This window comes from Heliconius melpomene, chromosome 7, assembly GCF_056956725.1.
Source record: "Heliconius melpomene rosina isolate 202511_hmr_F chromosome 7, ASM5695672v1, whole genome shotgun sequence".
In the NCBI taxonomy this organism is placed as follows: Eukaryota; Metazoa; Arthropoda; class Insecta; order Lepidoptera; family Nymphalidae; genus Heliconius; species Heliconius melpomene.
In genome coordinates, this window is record NC_140395.1 from 7,659,200 (window position 1) to 7,682,430 (window position 23,231).

The following is a 23,231-nucleotide window of genomic DNA, read 5'->3' on the forward strand; positions in this document are numbered from 1 at the left end:
GGCACTCATCACTTCGTTACCTGAACGAAGAAATAAAAATATTAAATATCTCATTCCTCATGTAGGAATCGAATTCACAACCTATCACGATTACAGTAATGTCGGGCCTCTTTGTAAAAGTAGGATCTTTGGTTAATTATTTTTTTATATTTAAATAAATAATGGAATAAATATTTTTAATGTATTAAAATTTAAATATATAGACTAATAATTTAGATATACCTGCCACTACGAACTAAAATCATATATATCGGTCGACTCACCACATATGCTATTGATACCAATGTCTCACTCGGTGTCACATGTCAAGGACATCACAATGACATTATACTAGCGCGGTTTATATTGCAATATTAATTAACCTTCGTGTAAACTATTCGAGTTGAAATAAAATCGATCTTATTTATATGAGAAATAAGATTTGTGAGACATCGATTATGTTGCCACTGTATATAGGCAATGAGGTCCTATAACGTACGGAGAATGTCTAGAAGTCTAAGAATGTTTAAGACGTTTCTAATTAGGTGCAAAGTACGGAACGGCATTCTTTAAAGTTACAAAATATGTCGATCAAACCATTTAAATTAAATAATTGTGCATTTTTTTTTTTTTTATTTGTGCAATTGTCATGTAGGTATGACATAGTGAAAGATGTGGGACACAAAATCGAACCTGCTAACTTGAAGCAGGGCAATGGCCAATAGCAAGTATATTATATTTTTATATAAATATTAAATTATAAAATATTATAATTTTTAATAAAATTTTATATAGTGTTCAAAAAAATATTATTTTGAATTTAATTTTTATTTTTAATTAAAATTAATGGTGATTAACTATTTAATCAATATTAATCGTAATTTTTAACGTGAGAAACTAAAATGGAAAGTAAGCAAAAAAAAACATCAACATGTGGTGTCAAATTGTCAATAAAATCATCAATAGATATTTAAAACGATTTTAAGACGGTACAGCGAGAGTGAAAGTTGTCTTGCTACATTTTAAATGTGTTCTCTTACGAAGAAATTTAATATTACATGTAAAATTTCATTACGTTTTTGTCATACTTTTGACATAAATATATACATATAAAGTATATAGTAGATTAAATACAAAGGGATGAAAGAATTTTGTCGAAAACAAAAAAGAGTAATATATACTTAAAAAAATTATTATATTAAATACACACCGTAGCGCTGTAAATAGTGATTGTAGATATAAGTTCATTACTTATATATTAAAAACCAAACTAATTTCAAACTCACAAACAATAAAAATACGAGTAAGTTTTAAAGAAAAGTAAATACAAAAATTAAAGATCACACCAATGCTTAGTACAAGGTCGATACACAACCTTCAATACCGATCCGACAGTAAGTTCATAAGTGAAGCAACTATACCTAAATAAATAATATTTCCTGAATTAAGAAATAAAGTAATAAAAATGTAATGAAGATCTGTTTCCGTAGAGTAACCTTGAGCTTAGCGCCGTCGTTATAAACGTATGAAAAGTAAGAAAACGTGTATAGCGTCCTTAACATTTTGTTTTATTCGTTTTGAAATCTAATTATCAAGAAATGAGTCTAATATTGTAGTAAGTTATACTTTTAACTATCCATCCATCTATCACCCTTTCAACATCCACTGCTGGACATAGGCCTCCCCTAATTCTCGCCACTCTGTTCGGTCCTGCGCCCTTTGAATCCAGCGGATCCCCGCTGTCTTCTTTAGGTCGTCGGTCCACCTGGATGGAGGGCGGCCTGTGCTCCTTTTGCCGAGACGGGGTCGCTATTCGAGGACCTTTCTTCCCTATCGGTTGTCGGACCTCCTGACATTATGGCCTGCCCATTGCCACTTCAGCTTGCAGATTTTGAGAGCTATGTTGGTAACCCGCTTTTAACTATAATCTTTTAAAATTATTGCTTTTTCCTTATTTTGGTATTTAAGATCATAAACAAATGTATTTTTAAGATAGAAATCTTTAAGATTTAATTTTATTCAATTAAATTGAGCGATTTTGACCGTTTAACAAATCAATTTTTATTTATATTATTATAATTGTACTATTCTAAAGCGCAGTGATTAATTTTATTATAGCTTTTATTGCATTTTAGACATTTTATTAACGACTATATGTCATGATTCGGAATGAATGATTGTGAGTTTTTATAGAAACAAATTATTATATCACCATTTTTGGTTTATTAAAGAGGAATTATTTCGAAAACGGTCAACGGAATCTCCATAGTTTCGTTTCGTGTACAACATAATACATAGTAAGATGTGTATGTCTAACAAGTTTAATTTTTTTGCTTCAAACGTGCAAAAACTGATAAAGAAATGAAATGTTCAAATGTGTACAATATGTCACTTTTTCTATACAATTATATTATATAGTTATAAATTAAAAAATACAAAAATAATTTTATAAAATGATTTTAAAAGTGACCCCATATTTTTTTACTATGCATTAAATTGTATGTTTTAATAAACAATATGTAATACCATTACTGAGTTTTGTAACGTGACATTAGACACGTAATAAAAAAGACGATACGAACAGACAAATTGATGATATTTTAATACGACCGTTTATATATTAGCTAATATCTGTATTCTACTCGAACTATCAATTATACTGATTCAGTTTCTTAATTATATTTTAATAAAGCGTACTTTGTAATTTCATAGTATATAAAATAAAATTATAGAACCCATTACCACGTCAATGTCTAACACTGACTTTTAGGTTTTACAATGTTTTGTAATTGATTTTAACATTTTCATATAACGCTCTTCTATGTAATTAGATAGTTTGCGATATTCTGATCTCATAGTTCAGTTACTTTATATATTACATAAGTTGTAAGAATCAACTGCTTTTTAGTTTTATGGCATAGATAGCAGGGTCGGCAGGGTAGTGTCAAAACACTCCACTCCACTTTTCGGCCGAACTTAAGACATCTTTTATCATAACAGGAAAATGAAAATAATTCATCTTTTAATCGCTTAATAATTGTACGAAATGTGGTGAGATTAGAACGTACTTTTTTATTAACTATGACGAGAGTATTACTTCTAAGGATTTTAAAAAAATGTATTAAAGTATAAAGAAAAAGTTTAATTAGTTCATAATATTAGCACGTAGAAGAAACATTACATAAATAGTTGCAAATAGTTATAATGACAATATAGTCTATTATCTAATCTCCACGAGCGGTCCACATTGAGAGGTGTAACTAAATGCACTAATTGCTAGTAGGTGATAATTATTTGTCGTCTTTTATATCTGTGCATTTATAAGTTCATCAGTTCAACACTCATTTTGACATAGAGATTAAATACATTTTTCTCTTTAGTTTTTTATTCTTTAAGTTAAAGCTATTTTTTTATTATTTTTTTATAGTGTAACTTAAACATTTCCAGCCTAGACGAAGGAATTAAAGATACAAAATTGCTAAGAAACTAGTAAGGCAAGCTCGCGCCAAAATAATATTTTGATTCTCACAATTATGTTCAAGTAGGCCGCTAATTTAATCTCGGAATACCAATACCAGTAATCAACATGACAGACAGGCATGTGAATGTATGATATTAGTAATAAATAAATATTACTATTATATGTAGTAATAAATATTTACCATAAATAAAATAACTTAATTATAATTAAAACATTTTTTTTAGTTTAGCTTCATGCTGTACCCCGCACATAGCAGGGTATGGTGAGAGAACTAGGAAATTTAGTATTCATTTATTAATTTATTAATGGGGGGAACTAAGTGTCAGCTATAACACTGGGTTGCCTCTGTATACAGGGTGGAATTGTCAACACCACTTTAAATGAAACCTCAGTTTTAACTACTCTATAAAAGCCTAATATAATTCAGAAAAAAAATAATTCTCAAAAATAAAAAAGTTTTTTTTCAAACAAAATAAATAATAAAATTATCATTTTTAAATAAAACACCATTTGTAAAGTATAACATAAGCACACACACACTTACCTGTCAAATCGGCAACGTCGTACAAGTATGTGTGCGTCACACGAAATACAGTACCTTGATTATTTTTTTAAATTCTGGGTTTGAAATATATTACCCTATATGCAGTTTCAGTAAAAGAAGCGCTGCCTCTTCCACCCTGTATATACATCGTGAAACTGATTTTTGTTAGTTAATATCTTTGGTAAAAACACATCCTCACTGTAACATATTAAAGAATTGCATAAAAACAACGTGCATACATGGATTTTTATTAGGTATCATTATATCCAAAAAGCTGAAGCATTATTTCATACAATTATGAGGTAATAAAAATATACATCTTCCACTTTAGTATAACCTTATGTGGGTGTAGTAACATATTTATTATAAAAAGTCATTACAATTTACTTACGAAATGTTTGAAACAACACCAGCAGAGCGACTAGATGCCTGGTTAATTGATAGTGAATTGCCATTGATTGAGATATTTTATATTAGTACGTTAGGGAATTACAATTTTTTACTGATTGAAATGGATGAACCCATTTTTTTATTAATATTCATAGTTTCTAATTTTTCTATAAATTTAAATTTCAGTAGATTTTTTGGTTTATATTATTTTTTTCGCTCTGGTAACGAGGCAAAGCGCGACGTTGAAATGCGCTACTCAACACGCAATGTCTCCAGAATTTAACGGAAAATGGGGAACGGAAGTGTCTTAATGGGAACGGACACTAGGTTGCTGCTCTCTTCTGCCTACTCTGAAAAAATTTTTTTTCTATAATCAAATTATTTTTTGATTTCCTATATAGACCAGTTAAAAATTCTTATAGATATATTGAAGCTGTAATTTTGTAGTCTCTGGTTCAGTAACTACTACATAAACTGGCCATTTAGTTATATAAAATTTGCAAATAACATCCAGTTCAACCGCTCTTCATTGATTGACTATTTCGAAAGCGATCTTGTGTTAATTAAATACTATTAACATTTAGAACAATTTTTATTTTTATGAGATGGAGGTTCTAAAAGTAAATTATTTTGGCAATATTTATATTTATTGTTGATTTTATGTTATAACACATTCAAAAAAATTTCATTCTTGCATCCACTATAGCAGTCTGTTTTAGATCAAGACTTAGCAAAATAAATAATATGAAGAGCTACAATTTAGACCATAGGTGCAATGGGAAAGTGTGTCTGTCGACGTAGTGATTGTGGGTTCAATTTTCAATGTGGTATAATTAGGTATAATTGGGCTAAAATAAAAAAATATTTACGAAAAATCTCGCCAAAACAAGGTATTTTTATTAATTTAATACACTTACAATAAAAATACAAGAACAACCTCGACTGCATTAAACAATATGCTGCCTTTTAATTGAAACCGCAGCTTTACGCTCTCGATATCGAGCATAAAATATTTATGTTATCAAACGTATGATAGATAGAGACCATCGTGGCGTAGTGGCATAAGCGTGTGATTGTAAACGTGAGTTCAATTCCAACTTGGGGAACGATTGATCATTTATAAATATTTTCATTTCTTCGCAAAGGTTAAAAGACAAATAGAGAACGGAGTGTCTTAACACTGCCTAACCTGCTGTTTGCAGTAATGTAATATATACATATATAGATAATTTGCCGTACTTACGAGTATATAGGCCAGGTCTTTGTAATACCTAAGTAACGTTCGTCATTTACGCGTCATTAACTTTTATCAAAGTGTTAGATTATGAAGGCAGAAGGCAGTACTATGCGAAATAATTTAACTTGTAGTTAAATGACAGCAAATAATAGTAACATCGATATTTCGAAATAAATGAATTGAACATCGTGAGTTAACTTATCGTTTTGCTTATGATTGCCGACTAAATTATTTCTTACAAAGATTATTTATGTTTGACAATACATAGTTCTAATGAGTATATGTACATACTTACCATATACTTGTATTTGCGGTTTTATATGTATATGTAACATATGATATTTTGTATATTGGTATGCATTCTTAATTAAAATATTTCTAAATGAAATAGAAAACACACCATTAAGTGTCATTAAAAAGTAGAAAAAAGGATTGTTTTAGGTTCAATCTCCACTTGTGGGAGAGAACTTCATTTTCTCAGTTCATATTCTGGTAATACAAAGTACGGTTTGAAAACTTTTTGAACGACGACGAAAAGTACAGAAATTAGCTTCTTACAGATAACACTGCTGTAAAGGCTTAAAACAGCAGTTTTTTACGTTTTACATGGAAATAACTAAGATACCCTTAACTTTTTAAAATCATTACAAACAAATTATATTTATAAACAACTTATTAAATTAAACCAGCTTGCTTTACATAAGATAAATACTATCAAATTAGAACCAACTAAATCTAGTCCACTTTCACAGTCTCAGCTAAAGCTGTAGTTTCTAAGCACTATCAATTTCCCGTTTTGATTACACCAATTTAATAGAGAACAAATATAAATTATGAAATACAAAAGAACCATATTGTAGAAAAACTTCTTTTACCTTTACGCTGTCTCCCTTATATAACGCGGTAGGCAGTGTGAGCCATGGCACGTAGTGTTGAGACACTCTGCTCCGTAAATAGTAGTCTATAAATCCCATACTAAGTCAGATCTAAATATAATATTGAACCATTTCTAAGCATACTGGCATGCGGTGTCTTGGCTAAGCTTAAAACATATACAAATTATACGGCTTCCACTGTAGTATAGGGCGATGTGACCAAAGATAGTCTATTACGTTTCATAGTTATCGTTTTATCAACGAAATGGTATTTTAAACTGTAAAGTTATCCCAATAAGGTTCAAAATCGCAAAGACGAAATTGCTGAAAGTTGCGTGAAGACGCCATGGCGTTTATGTAGCATTCGTGCATCGGGTACTTGTTATGTGTTTTATATCGATTTTATATGCCGCTTTAAACACGGACGTACTCGTACTGTAAAGGTAGTGTTTTCTTTTTAATACTTTCGATCGATTTTCTGTTGTTTTGTAAGAGGGCATTGGCATTGTTGATGTGCGTAAGACACTTTCCAATAAGGCTACGAGCGTAATGTTTATAGATGGTGGGCCAAAGTAGGCAATGATAAAATACGAAACTATCATCATATTCAGCTTCTCGCTGTATTTCGCCCACAGCAGGGTAGGCAGAGGGAACTTACTGCTAACTAGGCCTCTGCCTACCACTCCGTTCATGAAGGCATTGCGTGTTGAGTTGTGTAATTCAGCGCTTCGCCTCGACACCAGAGTGAATATATGAAAATATAAAAAAAAATTAAATCGGTTTCACGCTGTATCTCACACTCAGCAGGGTAGGCAAAGGGAACATTATGAAAATATTAAATTCATCATTTCCTCGAGAAGGGATCGAGCCCATTACCAGTAACACATTTGTGCCCCTGCGTCACAACTGGCCTCAATTAGAAGTCATATTCGAATAAGATTTACGCAATTTTTATCTATTTTAAAAAAATAAACTGCAATAAGTATAAACCTACTACATATTACAAAAATGAACTCTTCACAAAAGTTCACTGAAATGGTCTGCATTAAAGAAGGCAAGACTTGTAATGCTTTCTCGGTGCGCCTGAATTTATGCGGTAATATTTAGTATTTTCCCAAGTGGAATCTGAATTCCACTTGGGAAAATAATAAGGAATATTTATATTGTAAGTGTTTCCGCATTTGGTTAGGCAAAGTGCAGTTTTATTGTAGATATTTTATATAGTTATCTATTTATTCTTTTGACGGATCAAGAGCTTAATTATGTTTAGCTTATTTTTTACATTTTTTAAAGTGTTATTTCAGACTTAGAAAAGACAAAATACTTTTCAGCAAAGGTATACAATTTGAACGTAGCGTATCGGGATTTGAAACCGCGCGTCTTGGTTTTATGGCTTGGAAAGCTATAAGAAAGAAAGCTAAAAGAAGCTAAAAAAAAGCTAAAAGAAAAAAATGATTTAGCTTCATTTAATTCCAAATAATAAACTATAATAATTGGCAATTAATAATTGCATCATTAAAACTGTCAAAATTAAATGCTAAGGATGCTAAGGAAATAGCATAAGTAATGTTGGCAATAGGGAACAGCGCTGTCGAGATATCATTTGCGAAACGCAAGCGTCCAAAGTAATATGGAGTTTGCAATCCTCTCACTGACGTTGTTTACTATCTTGAGTCCTTATTGCAAACTATACGCTTGCAGCCCCTCGGACTATGTACATAGAATACTTTAGCTTCATCTTCAATAGAAATATCATGTATAGAAATAGGATTTATCCTATTAATATTATAAATGTTATAGTTTATGAGGATGTTTGTTCCAATTTCACGCAAAAACTACTAAACGGATTTATATGAAACTTAACGGTAACATTTCTTATATGTCAGAATAACATATTGGCTACAAATTATGTAATTTGGCGTGTTAATAGGCGGGCGAAGCCGCGTTTGGTTAGCTAGCTTCATTATTTTGCTTAGCAATTACTGCTACAGTGCTACATATGCTATTGAACTGTATTATTTTCAATGAAAATACTATACGAATGTAGTATTTTGGAAAATTAATAAACATTTTATATAAATATGCATAATGCATATATTGTTACAACCTGATTTTCTTTGCATGATGACGAAGATAGAAAATATTTTTTTTAACTTTACTCTGCAATCTGCATATATCATGGTAGGCAGAGGGAACCAATACAGTGTACTACGTTCTCCATTTTTGAGACATAGAGTGTTGAGTGCCGTAACTCAACGCCAAAGCTAGGATATAAAAATAATTCATTCCCTCGTATGGAAATCGAAGCCACGACCGCGTTCAAGGTCAGACGTCGCTGTTCCGTTACACCACGATGGCCTCGTAGATAGAGAATTCAATTTTCTTTTATTCCGTATAAGATCCCACATGCAAGATATGTAAACACCTACTTAAAGTAAAAAACAATGGGTGTTGTAAAATCTCAAGTCGTTTATAATCCTTATAAATTTATAAGGGACAAAGGCCCGATACCATAAAAAACTATAGTTGACACAATACATCATTTCAGTATCGGGCACGGCCACCGCAATTACTTGAAATCGCATGCTATATACACCTTTTATAGATCATCATTCTTCTTTTGTATTCAAGATAATATGCATTTGCTTTGTCTATAGAAATATACTTTGAAAGTATTCTGTTTTCGATCTCTGTAATGTTAGAAGTTACATAGTATTTTTCGTTTACAGACAGATTTGTAATTCATTTTTATTAATATAAATTACGTAATGTCTAAAAATAAATAAGTTTATTAATATAAGTAAATAAAGATGGAGTTACCAGTTTTCAAATAAAAATCTGAGTTTTGGTTAACCTTAACCTATTGCAAGTTATGACCCTAAAAAATGTGAAATACTTTTTTTAATTTTTATCACAGTAATTGGTTCAAAGAGATGCCTCTATATTTCTTCGTAAATCCCTATTTTTTTTTTGTTTTTTATATACTAACGCAGGCAAAATAAGTTAATATTAAAAATACATAAAATAGTAATATATATAGAACCTACTACAAGTTTACAATAATCAATAAATTTAATTTAGTACATATTTGTTGTTTACTTGAAGCTATATTTAATCTATCCGGTGTACTCGTATACTGAAACGATCGACGAGTAATTATAGCTTGATGTTTCGTTAATCACGTGTCAAAGTCTCGTAGTTCAGAAATACACTATTTTAATAGATGTTCTAAAATTATTATTTTATGTACTTAAGCTATAGTGGCCCAGTTAGAATGCTAGGTTATAGTGGATTCAAATTCTAGATATTTTATTGTTGATACTAAAGACTTTTCTAGGTGGCTTTTGAACCCATTTCCTAACACGAAATTTAGAATTTTAGAAAGAAATTCTTTTGAAAAATATCTTTTAAGATTTCATCTTTTATTAACAGAGGCTGTTGTAGCTCAGTGACTACGACATGTCGTTTGCTCATATAAGGGAATAATTATATTCGAATTCTCTTTATTTCCTTCCACACACAATGTTTCGATATTAATCGGAGAGTGTAAAACGGAGTGTCTTAGCGCTATCTATCTGCCTTGCTGTATGCGAAAGCAATACGACCTAGATTAGATACGTACAAATCTACTAAAAAAATATTTTATAAATCTAAAGTACGAACAATTCTTGAAATTTTTATATAGGTTACAAGACTAACCTCACAAGTATGTCACCTACTAAACGAAAACGTCGCTGCAAGACTCTTGCAACTAAAAATAAGATGATCCATGAAAAACTGAGAAGATAAGTTATAATTTGTATAATTTAAAAGCAAAAATTTATATAACTTGCTTAAATTAAAATAAAGTTACTTTAATAAAACTAGCTATGATAATGATAGAATGATAAAAAGAACCAGGATAAGAAAAATATTTAAATTAATGTAAATTCAATAATATGATTAAAAGCAGAAATCAGAAGTCATTTTACTAATTATTACCATTATCGCGTTAACAATGTTTTTAAAATAGCCCTCTGTATATATTTACATAATTATTTAAATTTAATTTTCATTTCTTCGCTCTAGTAGTGTCGAGGCAAAAAGTTTGCGGCGTTGAGTTTTGCCACATGCAATGCTTCCAGAATTGGGCGGAAAGTGTGGAACGCTGACTATATATTTTCATGTTTCGCTTTCAATTTTACGCTAAGATTATATTTGAACCAGACGTTCTGCATTATGAACAGTATTACGTGACATAATATCCAAACAATTGCGTTTCTTGTACGTACATTGCAGAATCCGCCGGAATATAATACATATATTACCATAATTACCTAGTGTCTACACGCTCTACTTTCTACCAAGATATATGAATACTATGACGATAGTTTAATGTATTCTCAAAAATTATATATTGGGAAATATAGCCAGGCAGGCAGATAGGAATTATGGCTGTTTATGTCGTTATTGTAATCCAAATAAAAGTAAAATACTGAACTTCTACTGTATATCACTTACTTTTTGAAAACGTATGAAAATTTGAAAATTTTGAACTCGCGCCTGGAATGCCTGGAAATCGTGCAAAACGTCATAAACGTATTTACCGCACGTAACGAATTTTTACACGTTTTCTAAAAAGTATTTTCCTAAGTGTGGAATAACACTTCAAACAAAAATATTCTACATTATTCGGTTATAATAGTTCGGAACAAAAAATTGTAAAGCTTACTATATGTTCGTTGACTATGCTTACTTAGTTCAACTTCAGTTTAATAGAGTAGAAAATAGAGTGAACAAGCTCAAGCTTTCTGGATTTATTTGTTTGATGCAAAAAATGAAAATAAATATGGCCTCATCTAATAAATAATAACATCGTACCTTCATAAAGTTCAATTTGAAATGTATAATATTAATCTTTCATTATTCTATCTAATGCGCGATCTATTCACAGTTTAACTATCTCAGGTAATGTTTTATTAATTGTTTAGTGTGCAACAAGCTACAGTATCGAAATATTGATTAAAAAGTGATAGTGGCGATTGACATTTGTTGTCATGTGGTCCACTCGATTTCCACCTGATCTATGTAGTTCAAAGTCAAAGTCAACTTTTATATTATAATAACATATAAATGTTATAATATTATGTTAGGCATATTTTTTATACAGAAATAATCTTTAATTCTGATAGTTTGTTTTTGCAATTAAGCTTCAATATACTCTTGTTCTGTTTCTAGCTTCTAGCAAAAAAATATATGTAAAAGAACCCTATAGGTGTAATGTAAACAAATCGCTTTCCGGAAGCAATACTGGTTAGAGATGTCTCATCTACCTCATGAGCTTATTAATTAATTATGTCACTTATTATTCAACAAATAAACTAATTTTCATAATAAACAGTATTTTAAAAAAATACCTGTTTTAACATTAAACTGGTAAAATTTGTAAAAATATACTCAGGCATAGGAATGTGGCTTTTAAACGACGCCAATCGTGTGAGTTACGATCGAGTAATTCTGGAAAAACTGGGGTCCAGAAATGTATCAAGGGCAAAGTAAAAGTTGATCGCTACGTTTAACCCACATACATTTGCACTGTATGCTTCATTATAAAACCGAAGCGATTCCGTTTATTATGAAAGTACCTATGTATTTATAAATACATTGGAAACTGCTCTTTTAACTCTATATATGTAAGAGTAAGCTTTCGTTTCGATACAGATATGTTTAATTTTAAAAGTATGCGTGCGAGTTAAAAAGATTTTTTTTTATTACTTAAAATATTGTATTTTTTATTATTGATACACGCATAGCACTGTATCCGGTTGCCCGTTATTAATTAGAAGGATTGTTCTTGTAATCTTTATACGAAACTTGGTGAATTTAGGCATTTCATTTTTTGTTTCTAAAATTTTTTTTAATATTGCGGAACCCCATGTCTTGCTTTGTCAAACTCACCACAAAACTATTTACATTAGGTCAAGTTCGATATTAGTCCACCTAAATATAAAATAAAATTTGCCATAGTTTCAGTTAATTCGTTAGTCATATCGTTATACTTCGAAGAAATTTCGAACTCTCTCTTAGTTTTACTACATATAGATGTGTCGCAACAAATATGTAATAGAGTTTTATTTTTTCCTTTTACGAGTCGACAAGTAGCGAAGGCAATTTTAGTATAATAATAGTATGCATTTTACTGCTCCAGTCTTAACCACTTTCTCCATACAAAACCGGACTCGATTTCAATAGAATGTAACGTTGTCAGAAATAAATGAGATACGTGTATTTAAGTCCCATTCATATTTTGACTAGGATTTATATGTTCAATTACGTGTTAAGGTGCATGTAGTGGTTATATCATTATAAATATATACAGGTACATAGAAATGTACTGAATCATGGCTTCATTAGAAAATGCCAACTGTGAAATATTTTTTTCATGTAAAAAACTGGCGCGAAGGCATAAGCGTGTGACAGGTTTTGGGTTCTATTCCCATTTAATGCAATGAAATATTCAATATTTTCATTTCTTTTTTAGCTTCTAGCTCTTCTAGTGAAGCTAAAAAAAATCATCTAATGTATTCAAAATGAATAGAATTAGGACACGAGAGTGATAGATCACTATATTAATTTTGCCAATTTTTTTTATTTAATAATATAAAATTGAACATAAAAAGGATATTTCTATAATATACTTAATATAATGTCACTGTAATTCGGCAAGCCGCTTTAACACGATCCTCATTTTGCATATATTTGTAATATGTTGTTAACATTAATTTATACTGAAGCTCAATGGATGATTTATTGATTGAGTTGTAAACTGAGCATATATTTTAATAATGTAATATTTTACGACCCGATGATGATATTACGTGTAAAATTAGTTCGCGTTAAATAAGTATGTACCTATATGTGTAAAATGTGAAGCTTGTTTAAAACTTTTTAAAATATATGAAGAAAAATCTTTTTATACCTATTTATTTGTCTTTAAATAAATGAATAATTAATCTGTTATTTTTTAATATTTTTTTTATGATTCATAATTAATTAATGTACAGTAACACTAATTAAAACGTTAGTTGTTTCCTGTTTCTATTGTTCATCAAAAAAAAAGTAAATTAGCATTTTGAAGAAAAGAAAAAAAAACACATTTGCACGTGTACCATAACAATTTATTTATAAAAATCGATACAACTCGAGAGATTTTTAACTACGCTAACAATGATTGACGACGTCATTCTATATCGTTATAAGTTAATAAGTTATATTTAAAACTTTCTAGCTTCCTTATTTTTAAGTAAGTAACTTCACTACTAGTATACACTTTCACTTGTTGTTAAAGTGTGCGTCATTTATTTTATTTCCACCGTAGGTACAGTTATTTCCAAAACCTGTTTAAACTGAAAAAAAAACTGGTTAAGTGCGAGTCGGATTCATCCACCGAGAATTCCGTAACAATTTCAAGATTGTAGGTCAGCGGGAAGTACGTGGTAAAAAAAGTTGACAAACTTAAGTTTGCAGATATTTAGAATGAAATTAACTACAAATATAAGTTTGTATTTATTTTTTCTTTATTTGCCATGTAAATTCTCACTTCGTGCCAATTTTTATAACTGAAGGAGGTCTGCACGGTGTAGGTACACCGGAATTATCTTATAGGATTTGGTTGCGGGATAAATTTCGTATAAAATGAAGCAAAATCGATGCATAAATGCTAAATTTGACAGACGGGCCACAAAGAGATCCTATTAGAGTTCAGCTTTTACCGTTCAAGGTATGGAACCCTATAAACGTAAAAATCATCATATTATTTTATCAAATTCATAAAATTTCACATGCAGTTTATATTGTATAGACTAGTATATATATGCACTAGTTTATATATCTCAATTGCTTTTGGAGCCGACTTCTAGAGCAATCTCATTTTACAAATTCCACATAATATGACTAATATAATAAAAGACATAGAAAGGACCTATTCACTATCAAACACAATATCTTATCTTAGCTTCACACTGTATCCGTCATATAGTAGGGTAGGTCAATGGAACTTGTAAACCTAGTGTCAACACACTCTGTTAGCAGTTCTGTTCCTCACTATCCGTTAAATTCTGGATGCATTGCATGTTTAGTGGCAGAACTCAACGTAAAATAACAAAAAACATACATACATTGTTAAAAACAAAATATTATGTATAAGTATATATAAAATTAAAATAAATATTAGATTGAATTATATATGCATATAATAAATAAAAATAAACTGCTCGCTTTTCCGCGTAATAATTTAAATTAGTGATTACTATTGGAACGAAATAGCTAATAATTTAGCTTTATTGCAGCGTTTTGTGACTTCAAATTTAATATTAAAATATATTAGTGTTAATATTTTTATATCTAATATAGTTATTTCTTTTAGTCATGATAAATTCTTATTATAATAAAAATTAAGATATATTGTCTTAAAACAACTCTCCGTTCTCCGTGAGTTTTTAAAGCGTACCTGTTTATATAAGATCTGACACATAATAAAAAAAATCTTGTCATTTAGTCAAAAGAAAATTAAAAATAAAATGATGAAAAAATATATTTCTATTTTACTATAACAATTTAAATACAACAATATTATATAAAAATTTAATCAACAATTATTGATTTTGTGTATTTGTAAAAGTCTTAATTTTTTCTTGATATAAACGATGTTTTTCTTCCAAAAATTTTAAAGCGCTCGAAGGTCTTACCTCATCGACGTTTACTAAGAAATTAATATGTACAGGAGAGTTTGTTTTTAGATCCTTATCCGCCGCTCTACTTTTAGTGCTAGATTTGGCCCTTGGCTGGTCTTCGCGATCCTTTGTACTTTTACTAAATTCCGAATATTTTGCCGACAGAGTTTTAACACGATTCTTAATTAACTTAGTATTATCGTCTTTACGTTTATCAATGCCGCAGTTATTTTTGTTTTTAAGGTTATTTTTTTCTTGCTTTTTCATTATATCCACTGATTTTGTTTTGTCATTGCATACATTTTTGTAAATATTCTCTTGCAATATTTTGTTAATAAGATAAGAATTCTGGCTACTATCCTGATCTTTTTGTTTACTTCTGGGAACCTTTCCTTTTTTAACATTCATATCATTATTATCGTAGGCCTTTTTATAAATTTTGACTCTATTTTCCATTCTTACTTTTTCCGAATACCTTTGGAGACTTCTAGCTCTTTCTAGTCTAGGTTTTATGTTTTCCATATCAGGACCTAAACCGCCCAAGCGTACATTTTGTATTTGCGGTTCTATTGTTCTTCGTATATTACGACGCGGTTGAGAAACCTCAGAAACGCTTTTCAAGTTGTTATATGCCTCATCTGTGTTTAAATCTAATTCTTCTTCAAAAGATTCATTGAGGTATTGTTCAAGATCACCATTTAATAGTTTATCATAATAAATTTCGTTGTATGGTTCTGTATTGTAAAATTCATTTACGCGGTTACTGGATTCGCCTCCGATGCTTTCAATTGAAGTGTCGCCAACTTGTGGAGAGATTGAACAGATTTCATTATTTTCTATATTATTAGATTCTTTAACATGAATAGATGAAAATTGCTTCCGAAACCTTTCTAAGTAGGATGACTTCTTATTTCTTTGTATATCTTTATTTACTAAATAGCTTCTGGATTCTTGCAACTTAGCATCTTTTTTAATGTGTTTCTTGGTATTCTCTTTAATTTTTTTATTTAGTTTCGGGACTTTTATAAGCACATCTTTTTCATAAAATGGTACAAGTATAGTGTCAATATTTTCCTCAGCAGATTTAACTATTTTAGACGATTTTCTTTTCTTGTCTTCTTCTAAGCTGTCAAGAGAAATACTAGTCCTTGAACTCGAGCTATCCATTTTAATTATTAATTATAAACATCATAAATGATATACAAGCAGCATATGAAAATAAAAAGTTACATAAGTCCACTTGCTTTGACACATTGAATATAATTAAAAAATAAACTAAATAGAAGGAGGTTTAAAGAGGAAATTAAAATTGTAATACATATATAACCTACATCATCGTTACCAAAATCTATTCAAAAGTATTTAGTATTTATTTACATAGATTTTTTGGTCGTGCCAAAAATTCACGCCTACCATTTCTATATTTGGAAACAAGTTTTTGGTCTTCTATAAAATAGATCAATTTATTATAGTGCGCCTTATATTATGCAAATGACTGTTTAATGGTGCTTCCGAGCAATAAATTCAATTTGCAATGTTTGTTTTCTCTAAGTGATCATGGAAATAAATAAAAAATATTAATTTATCATGTTCTAAGACTGATTTGCATTTTATTGTATAATTTACAAGCGATATAACTTTTTGTATCAAATAAAAAGAAGATCATATAAATTATATTTTAAAATGTAAAATGTAGTTTATTCAGGAAATATATATTTTTTTGTATTTATTTCTCAAAAACGTATTATTTCGGCAATTATGATTATAAGAAACTGAGTGCCATTTTATGGGCATAAACTTTTTGTAGAATTATACAGTATTTTTTATGCCTCATAGTTTCTTTTGCATGTAGAGGGTAGAGTAAAACTAGAGTTAAGACGTTTCATTCTCTGCTTCACGCTGAATGTGATCATTGCATGTTGAAAGGTGGAAAGTTTCTCCAAGGTAGAATCGAACCTACATCCATCGCATTTGCAGGCTGGCGCGATCCCTAATATTTTACTTCTAATAATCATATTTCAGAATAACTTTTCCTATTAAGTATACCTACGACTTTTGACTTGACGCTCGAATTTTCTATTATGGATATTACGAATGTGACATTTTGACAACATAATAGCTATGGACGTGTCCATTATAAAATATTAAAAAACAACACAATTAGCTATATTTTTACTATAAAATTTGATATTTTTATTATAATAAAATTTACATTGATCTATATATGTTAAACATTAATCAACATGAAGCCTTGACAAATTAGCATTTTTAATGCATATTTTAAAATTAATACAAATAAAACTGAAATTTTATCTGGGTCAGACGTTTTTTAATAGGATCATCACATATTGTATATATGAATTTATATAAATTTCTTCAAGTATCTATTTTTAAATTTAAAATTTGCTTTATTGCATTGGTTGGCAAACTTCTAACAATTATTACTACAGAATAATAATATTACTTATGTACTCGTACATATATATTATTTTTAGTACACTTTTTAACGAAAATGTGCGTCGTCGAAAAGTATTTATTTAGTTGATAAAAAAAAACAACATAAAAATTCGCAGGCGGACTTTTAAATATCTTAAATATATTGAAAGCGGTATTGTAGATTGTTAAGTAGGTATTTTTAAGCCTTTTTTCAGTGTTTTTATACTTACTTTTCTATCTATTTTAATCTATGTTTAAATGTGAGATTTGAATCTATAACACTTTTAAGTCATGGCTACGACAGAAAATAATGAGTGACAGTTACAAAGTTCCTCATAAAAAAATAAGGTTAACTAACAAAAATGACGTAGATTTATATAAAACCAGGTGTTTTACGAATTCCGTTGAAACAATGTTTGGTTAGTGGAGCAGTGGGTCTTGGGGGGACCACTTAGAATGTAATCACGTCGTCACGCTCCTCCGCCTTGCGTCACGGCCTGATTGCTCCGGTTCGGATCAGTACAGATCTACCACATAACATGGGTAATGGGTAATGGACTTTAAATGTCAATATTAAGTCAGCACCGATTGATTGTTAGTTTGAGTTAGTCTTAATTACGATGAAGTCATCTTTGTGCGATGTCAGACTGTACTCAGGAACTAATTATTTGCATTTGCCCGCTTTGTAAGACAAAGCGCGGCGTTGAGTTACGTCACTGTATTATAGGGCTGTGCAAGGCATATGGCAAGGTAGGTGTGAAGGTCTACCAATAGTAACATAGTCTACCGCGACTATTATATAAACGATGTTGAATGTAAGTAGAGTTTAATAAGTTTAGTAATTTATATGAATTTAGTAATTTAAAAGGGTTTAATAGCTGCATAATACATATTAGTTCTAAATTTTTTATTAAATATAATAAATTAATAGATGGATACAATTTTGATATTATTAAAATATAATACAAATATACTTTTATTAATTTAGTGAATCAATTTTACATTTTTAAATATAAATTATTATAAAAAAAATGTATAATATTATTACTTTTCAACTATAGATCATTGTTGCTAAAGACCAGTACCTAGCTTGTTATTTACCATTTTTTCGTGGTATTTAATTGAAAACATCCGCGTTAATAATTTAACCATAATTTATTCCTAATAAACTTGTTTAAGTAACATTAACTTTTTAAAATCGTGGATGTAATAGTGTATAGATACACAATTTAAATATTTTCGTGTCAAAAGTTCACAATCGATGATTTAATATGTGATACAAAAATTATAAATCGTATAAGTATTATATTATCTTTAGATAGTTTAAAAACAATCGTTTCCAAGCTTTTAAATAGTGCAACTTGATGCTGTAAAGACCATTCCAGGTCAACAGCAGTAAGTCCATTAAAAAAAAATGAAAAAATTGAAAAAAGGTTAAAAAATGGAAGCGAGTCCGGTGTCTTGTATACAATAGTATAGTAGTATATCATACTTAATGTAGACGTACCAACACAACGAGCAATAAAATAACTCTTAATATATCAAAATGGCGTAAGTTTAAACGACAAGAGCACGACGTATCGTCCGATTAAGGTATTCACAAGGACCATTTAAATATCTGATATGATCTTGCTTGTAAATAATAGTTGTTGCACAATTTTAAAATATTACCCAGTTTTGCATTTTTTTAAAGATAACACAAATCTATTTTCTACTGTTATAGATTTTTTTTTTGGTTAATATAAGAAAAAAATATTCAAAAATTGTAAGGTTTTTCTTTTTCTCCAGCTTCGATCCTCTATACATGGTTTTAATGGGGCTATCCTCCTAAAAGTATTGAAAATTAAATTGAATAAAAATTTAAAGAAAATTAAATTGAAAATTAAAGTATTGGGCTCCTAAAAGTATTGAAAGAATGACATATATAAAACCTATATCATTATTTCAGTACTTTTAAAAGAAAACGCTATTTGTTTAACAACTAACTAGTTGTATAATCAGCTTAGATACACAGCTTAAGAATTAACAACACTATTTCTACACTAGACCCAAGCACGTCTTCGCCTTCTTAAACTAATTGTTTTATTATAGCCAAATTATACAAAATCTTTATATAAATTGTAGCCTACGTATAATTCTTTTGTAGTTTTAATAAAAATTGCATTTGTATGCCAAGACAAAGCTTGATCTTTTTGCAATATCCTCCCATATAAGGATAGCAGGATGAGGTGGCATTATAATTCGATGTACATTAGTAAGGTCGAATTCTACAAGTAAATATCCATATTGTCGATATTGTAAGGAAAGTGATACAACGCCTTTTTAATCTTTGTACAGATTTGTAATTGTTATTTAAGGATTCAATTTATCATTTCTCATTCTTATTGTTTCTTTTTATTTATATTAAATTTATTTATGAAATATGAAAAATTAACATTTCGAATTTTTTTACTTTATTTGCCCACTTTTTGCCAAATTTCATAATTCGGTAATGTGAACTTAAGTACAGTTTTGGTTACGCATCTAATTTTATACAATACGCGGCTAAAACGAAGACTTTTGATAGTCGACCTGAATATTTCATATAAATTACAGCTTTACGCTTCCCCGAGGGATGGAAAAATACTTTTGAAGAGAAACAGAACAGTATAAGGAAGCTAAACTTGAAGAGTTGATGAATTAGACACCAAAAACTAGAAAAGTATGTTACTTAGTACCTATAATCTATATTAATTAAATCTAGCAAGTTCTTTTTCAACCATTATGTATATTGCAAAGTCATTTTTACATTTTGTCATTACATATTGCATTATTTAAATATCTTTATAGAATTTAAATTTTATAAAGGTACTTAAATAATTAATTGAAAAAAAAAATTCTTTATCAATTGTGTAATTTCAATCTGGTGTGAAATGTATATTTTAAATTATGTTATATTTTTGTAAAACTCCATTAATTTTGCAGATTTTATACTATTTTTGTTATAACAAGGTAAATATAAAGTGGATCATAAATAGCCCATTTGTCATTCTTTATCTATTAATAAGGTTACTGGTTCACCTTATTTCATTAGATCAAATGATGCTACAACAATCTATCACTTAAAATACAAAAGAAGCTGATTTGTAAACATCGACATTTGACACGAAAATAATTAATATGGTAATTTAATCTTAATTAATATACATATAAATATAGATTATATTTGAATTTTAAAGGTCTTTTGATTTTAGTAGAAAATCTTCATAAATTAAACGGTATCAAAAGTAAACGGTGCATCCAATCTATAAGCTCAGTAATAGAAAAAAAATTGGCATTTATTATTATTTTCTTCGCTTTGAATCAACTTCTAAAATTTCCTTTGTTAAATATGTCACAAATTTTACTGACTGACTTAACAGAATATTGGCTTTGATTGTAGATTATTAAAAAACATTTACTCATACTCGGACAAATCAGAAGCAAGTCGCTAGCTTGATATTAAATTGACATTAAAAATTCCACTAGTTCATCAAATTATTCAAAATAATGCAATAAATATTAACATATTAATGTTTACGATGAATATAGACTGACATATATCACCAAAATCTAGATTACCTTGTTACAAATCTATATTTTTAGATAGTTCTGCTCTTTGACCCATAATTTAAAAAAAATCTTAATAATTTTATGTAAATTGCTTTTTTCATGTAAAAGATACTACATATATAGTAACATAATATTATGATTAAATTATTATAATTTAGTTATCGATCGTATGCGTGACTTCTTAAATATTGCGAAATTTTAAAACGCAAAATGATCAACGATCTGTATTTCATTTTAAAACTTGTCGTTTATATTATTTTTGTATATAAATAGACATATAGAGCTTTTGTTTTTTAAATCAAATTTATCTTAAATTTATTTAAATATTGATTATTAAAAAAAGCTCATTAAGTTAATATACTCTACAAAATTTCCTTGTAGAAAATGAAACATCTTACAATCTGACTTGGATTCTTTTTATTACATACAGGCTTTTATATTTGTATGTGTGCTTTCTGTTTGTGCTGGACTCATTACTTGATTTGTAGAATTAAATTCTTTTATCGGTAAATAGTATGGAATTTCAATTTTGGATTTCTTTTGTCATATCATGTTTATGTTTTAATAGAATATTTTTTATCGGAGCTGTCGTGGCGCAGAGGCTCAAAGTGTGCCCGTAAACAGGATTGGTTGTGGGTTCGATACCCACTCGAGGAAAAGTGAAATATTTAATATTTACATTTTCTCTGGTCTGGTGTCAAGGTAAAGCGCGGTGTTAATGACATGATCTGAAAAAACGGGATATTTTCTATTTCCATTTATATTTCATACACAAATGGCCCGAATTTTTATAACATAGAGTTCCTTATCTTTTAATGAAATAGGAAATGTATATTTTATTATGTTTCTCTAAATATCTTAGTTACAAATACTCTTTCTACATAATTCTTCTTTATTACATAAACTTTAATATAAGATGTTTGTTAACAACTTAATATCGTTGTTTGAGTGTTGCTCTAATCTAGTTATATCTGCGGTTACGGATAATAACTTTATGTATGCAATAAATACTCGCCACGGCTATGGTATTGTGATGAAATGGTTTTTCTTGTAAATTCTTTAAAATAGCTTAATGCATCGTCTTTTTAATAGATAATTTATATTTGGCGTGTTGAGTGGCGGCGTTTAGTTGGGTCACTCAACACGCAATGCCTTCGGAATTAGGTGGAAAGTGAGGAACGGAAGTATTTTAATGGGGACGCAGTGACTTAACACTAGGTTCCCAAATTCCCTTAAACTCTTAAAAATATATATTTATTTGTTTATATGCTTAGCAACTATTACGTATATGCATATATGTATCTAAGCAAGGTGACTTAAATTAGGATGTAGTCAACACCTCCAAGTTGAGCAATCCATGTAGGTCAGGGTTACGATAGATGTCAATTTGGCGACAATGCCCATTGTTGATGATGATAAATTTATGGTTTGTCACATCCAAAAAAGTAAAAACTGTATCAGGCTTATTATTTGTTTCGTTTTGGCATTATTTGTTGAATATTTTATATTTCATCCATCAGCCTTTTAAGGTCCACTGCTGGACATAGGCCTCCCCCAATGCTCGCCACTCCGTCCGGTTCTGCGCCCTTTGAAACCAGCGGATTCCCGCTGTCTTCTTAAGGTCGTCGGTCCACCTGGTTGGAGGGCGACCTGTACTCCTTTTGCCGAGACGTGGTCGCCATTCGAGGACCTTTCTTCCCCATCGGTCCTCCTGACAATATGGCCTGCCCATTGCCACTTTAGTTAATATAAAATCTTTTAAATAAAACATTTATTTAAATCGTCTTTACAAATGCTTATAAATATGGACGTAGGTAGGCCCGAATACGGTGCCTATCCCAGAACAGTCTTGCGCCCACCCCTGAAACTAAAAATACCTACTCAGAAAAAAATAAAAATGCTATTTACACGAACATATCTGATCAAAGTTAGAGTCTAACCTCCAATGGAAAATATTTCTAGATACGCCATGCTTATAAATAGAGTA

General features: G+C 29.6%; 2 protein-coding genes across 3 annotated transcripts in view; one reads left to right on the top strand and one right to left on the bottom strand.

The window, feature by feature from the left end:
- The window catches only part of tfc (Brevican core protein triforce), a 69,251-nt gene that overhangs the window by 7,020 nt on the left and 39,000 nt on the right, over positions 1 to 23,231 (top strand). The window lies entirely within an intron of this gene.
- LOC146537569 (uncharacterized) lies at positions 15,140 to 16,384 on the bottom strand. Its single transcript, XM_085188168.1, has 2 exons — positions 15,470 to 16,384; positions 15,140 to 15,397 (listed from the first exon to the last, which is right to left on the bottom strand). Exons 1-2 carry the CDS (start codon positions 16,382 to 16,384, stop codon positions 15,140 to 15,142), a joined length of 1,173 nt encoding a protein of 390 aa, XP_085044294.1.

What these genes read in the sequence shown, in the direction of transcription:
- LOC146537569 (XM_085188168.1), bottom strand. Translation starts at nt 16,384, where the DNA reads ATGGATAGCTCGAGTTCAAGGACTAGTATTTCTCTTGACAGCTTAGAA. An exon ending in ATATAATGAAAAAGCAAGAA is followed by an intron (nt 15,398 to 15,469) that starts AAAAATAACCTT and finishes AAGTTAATTAAG; the next exon opens with AATCGTGTTAAAACTCTGTC.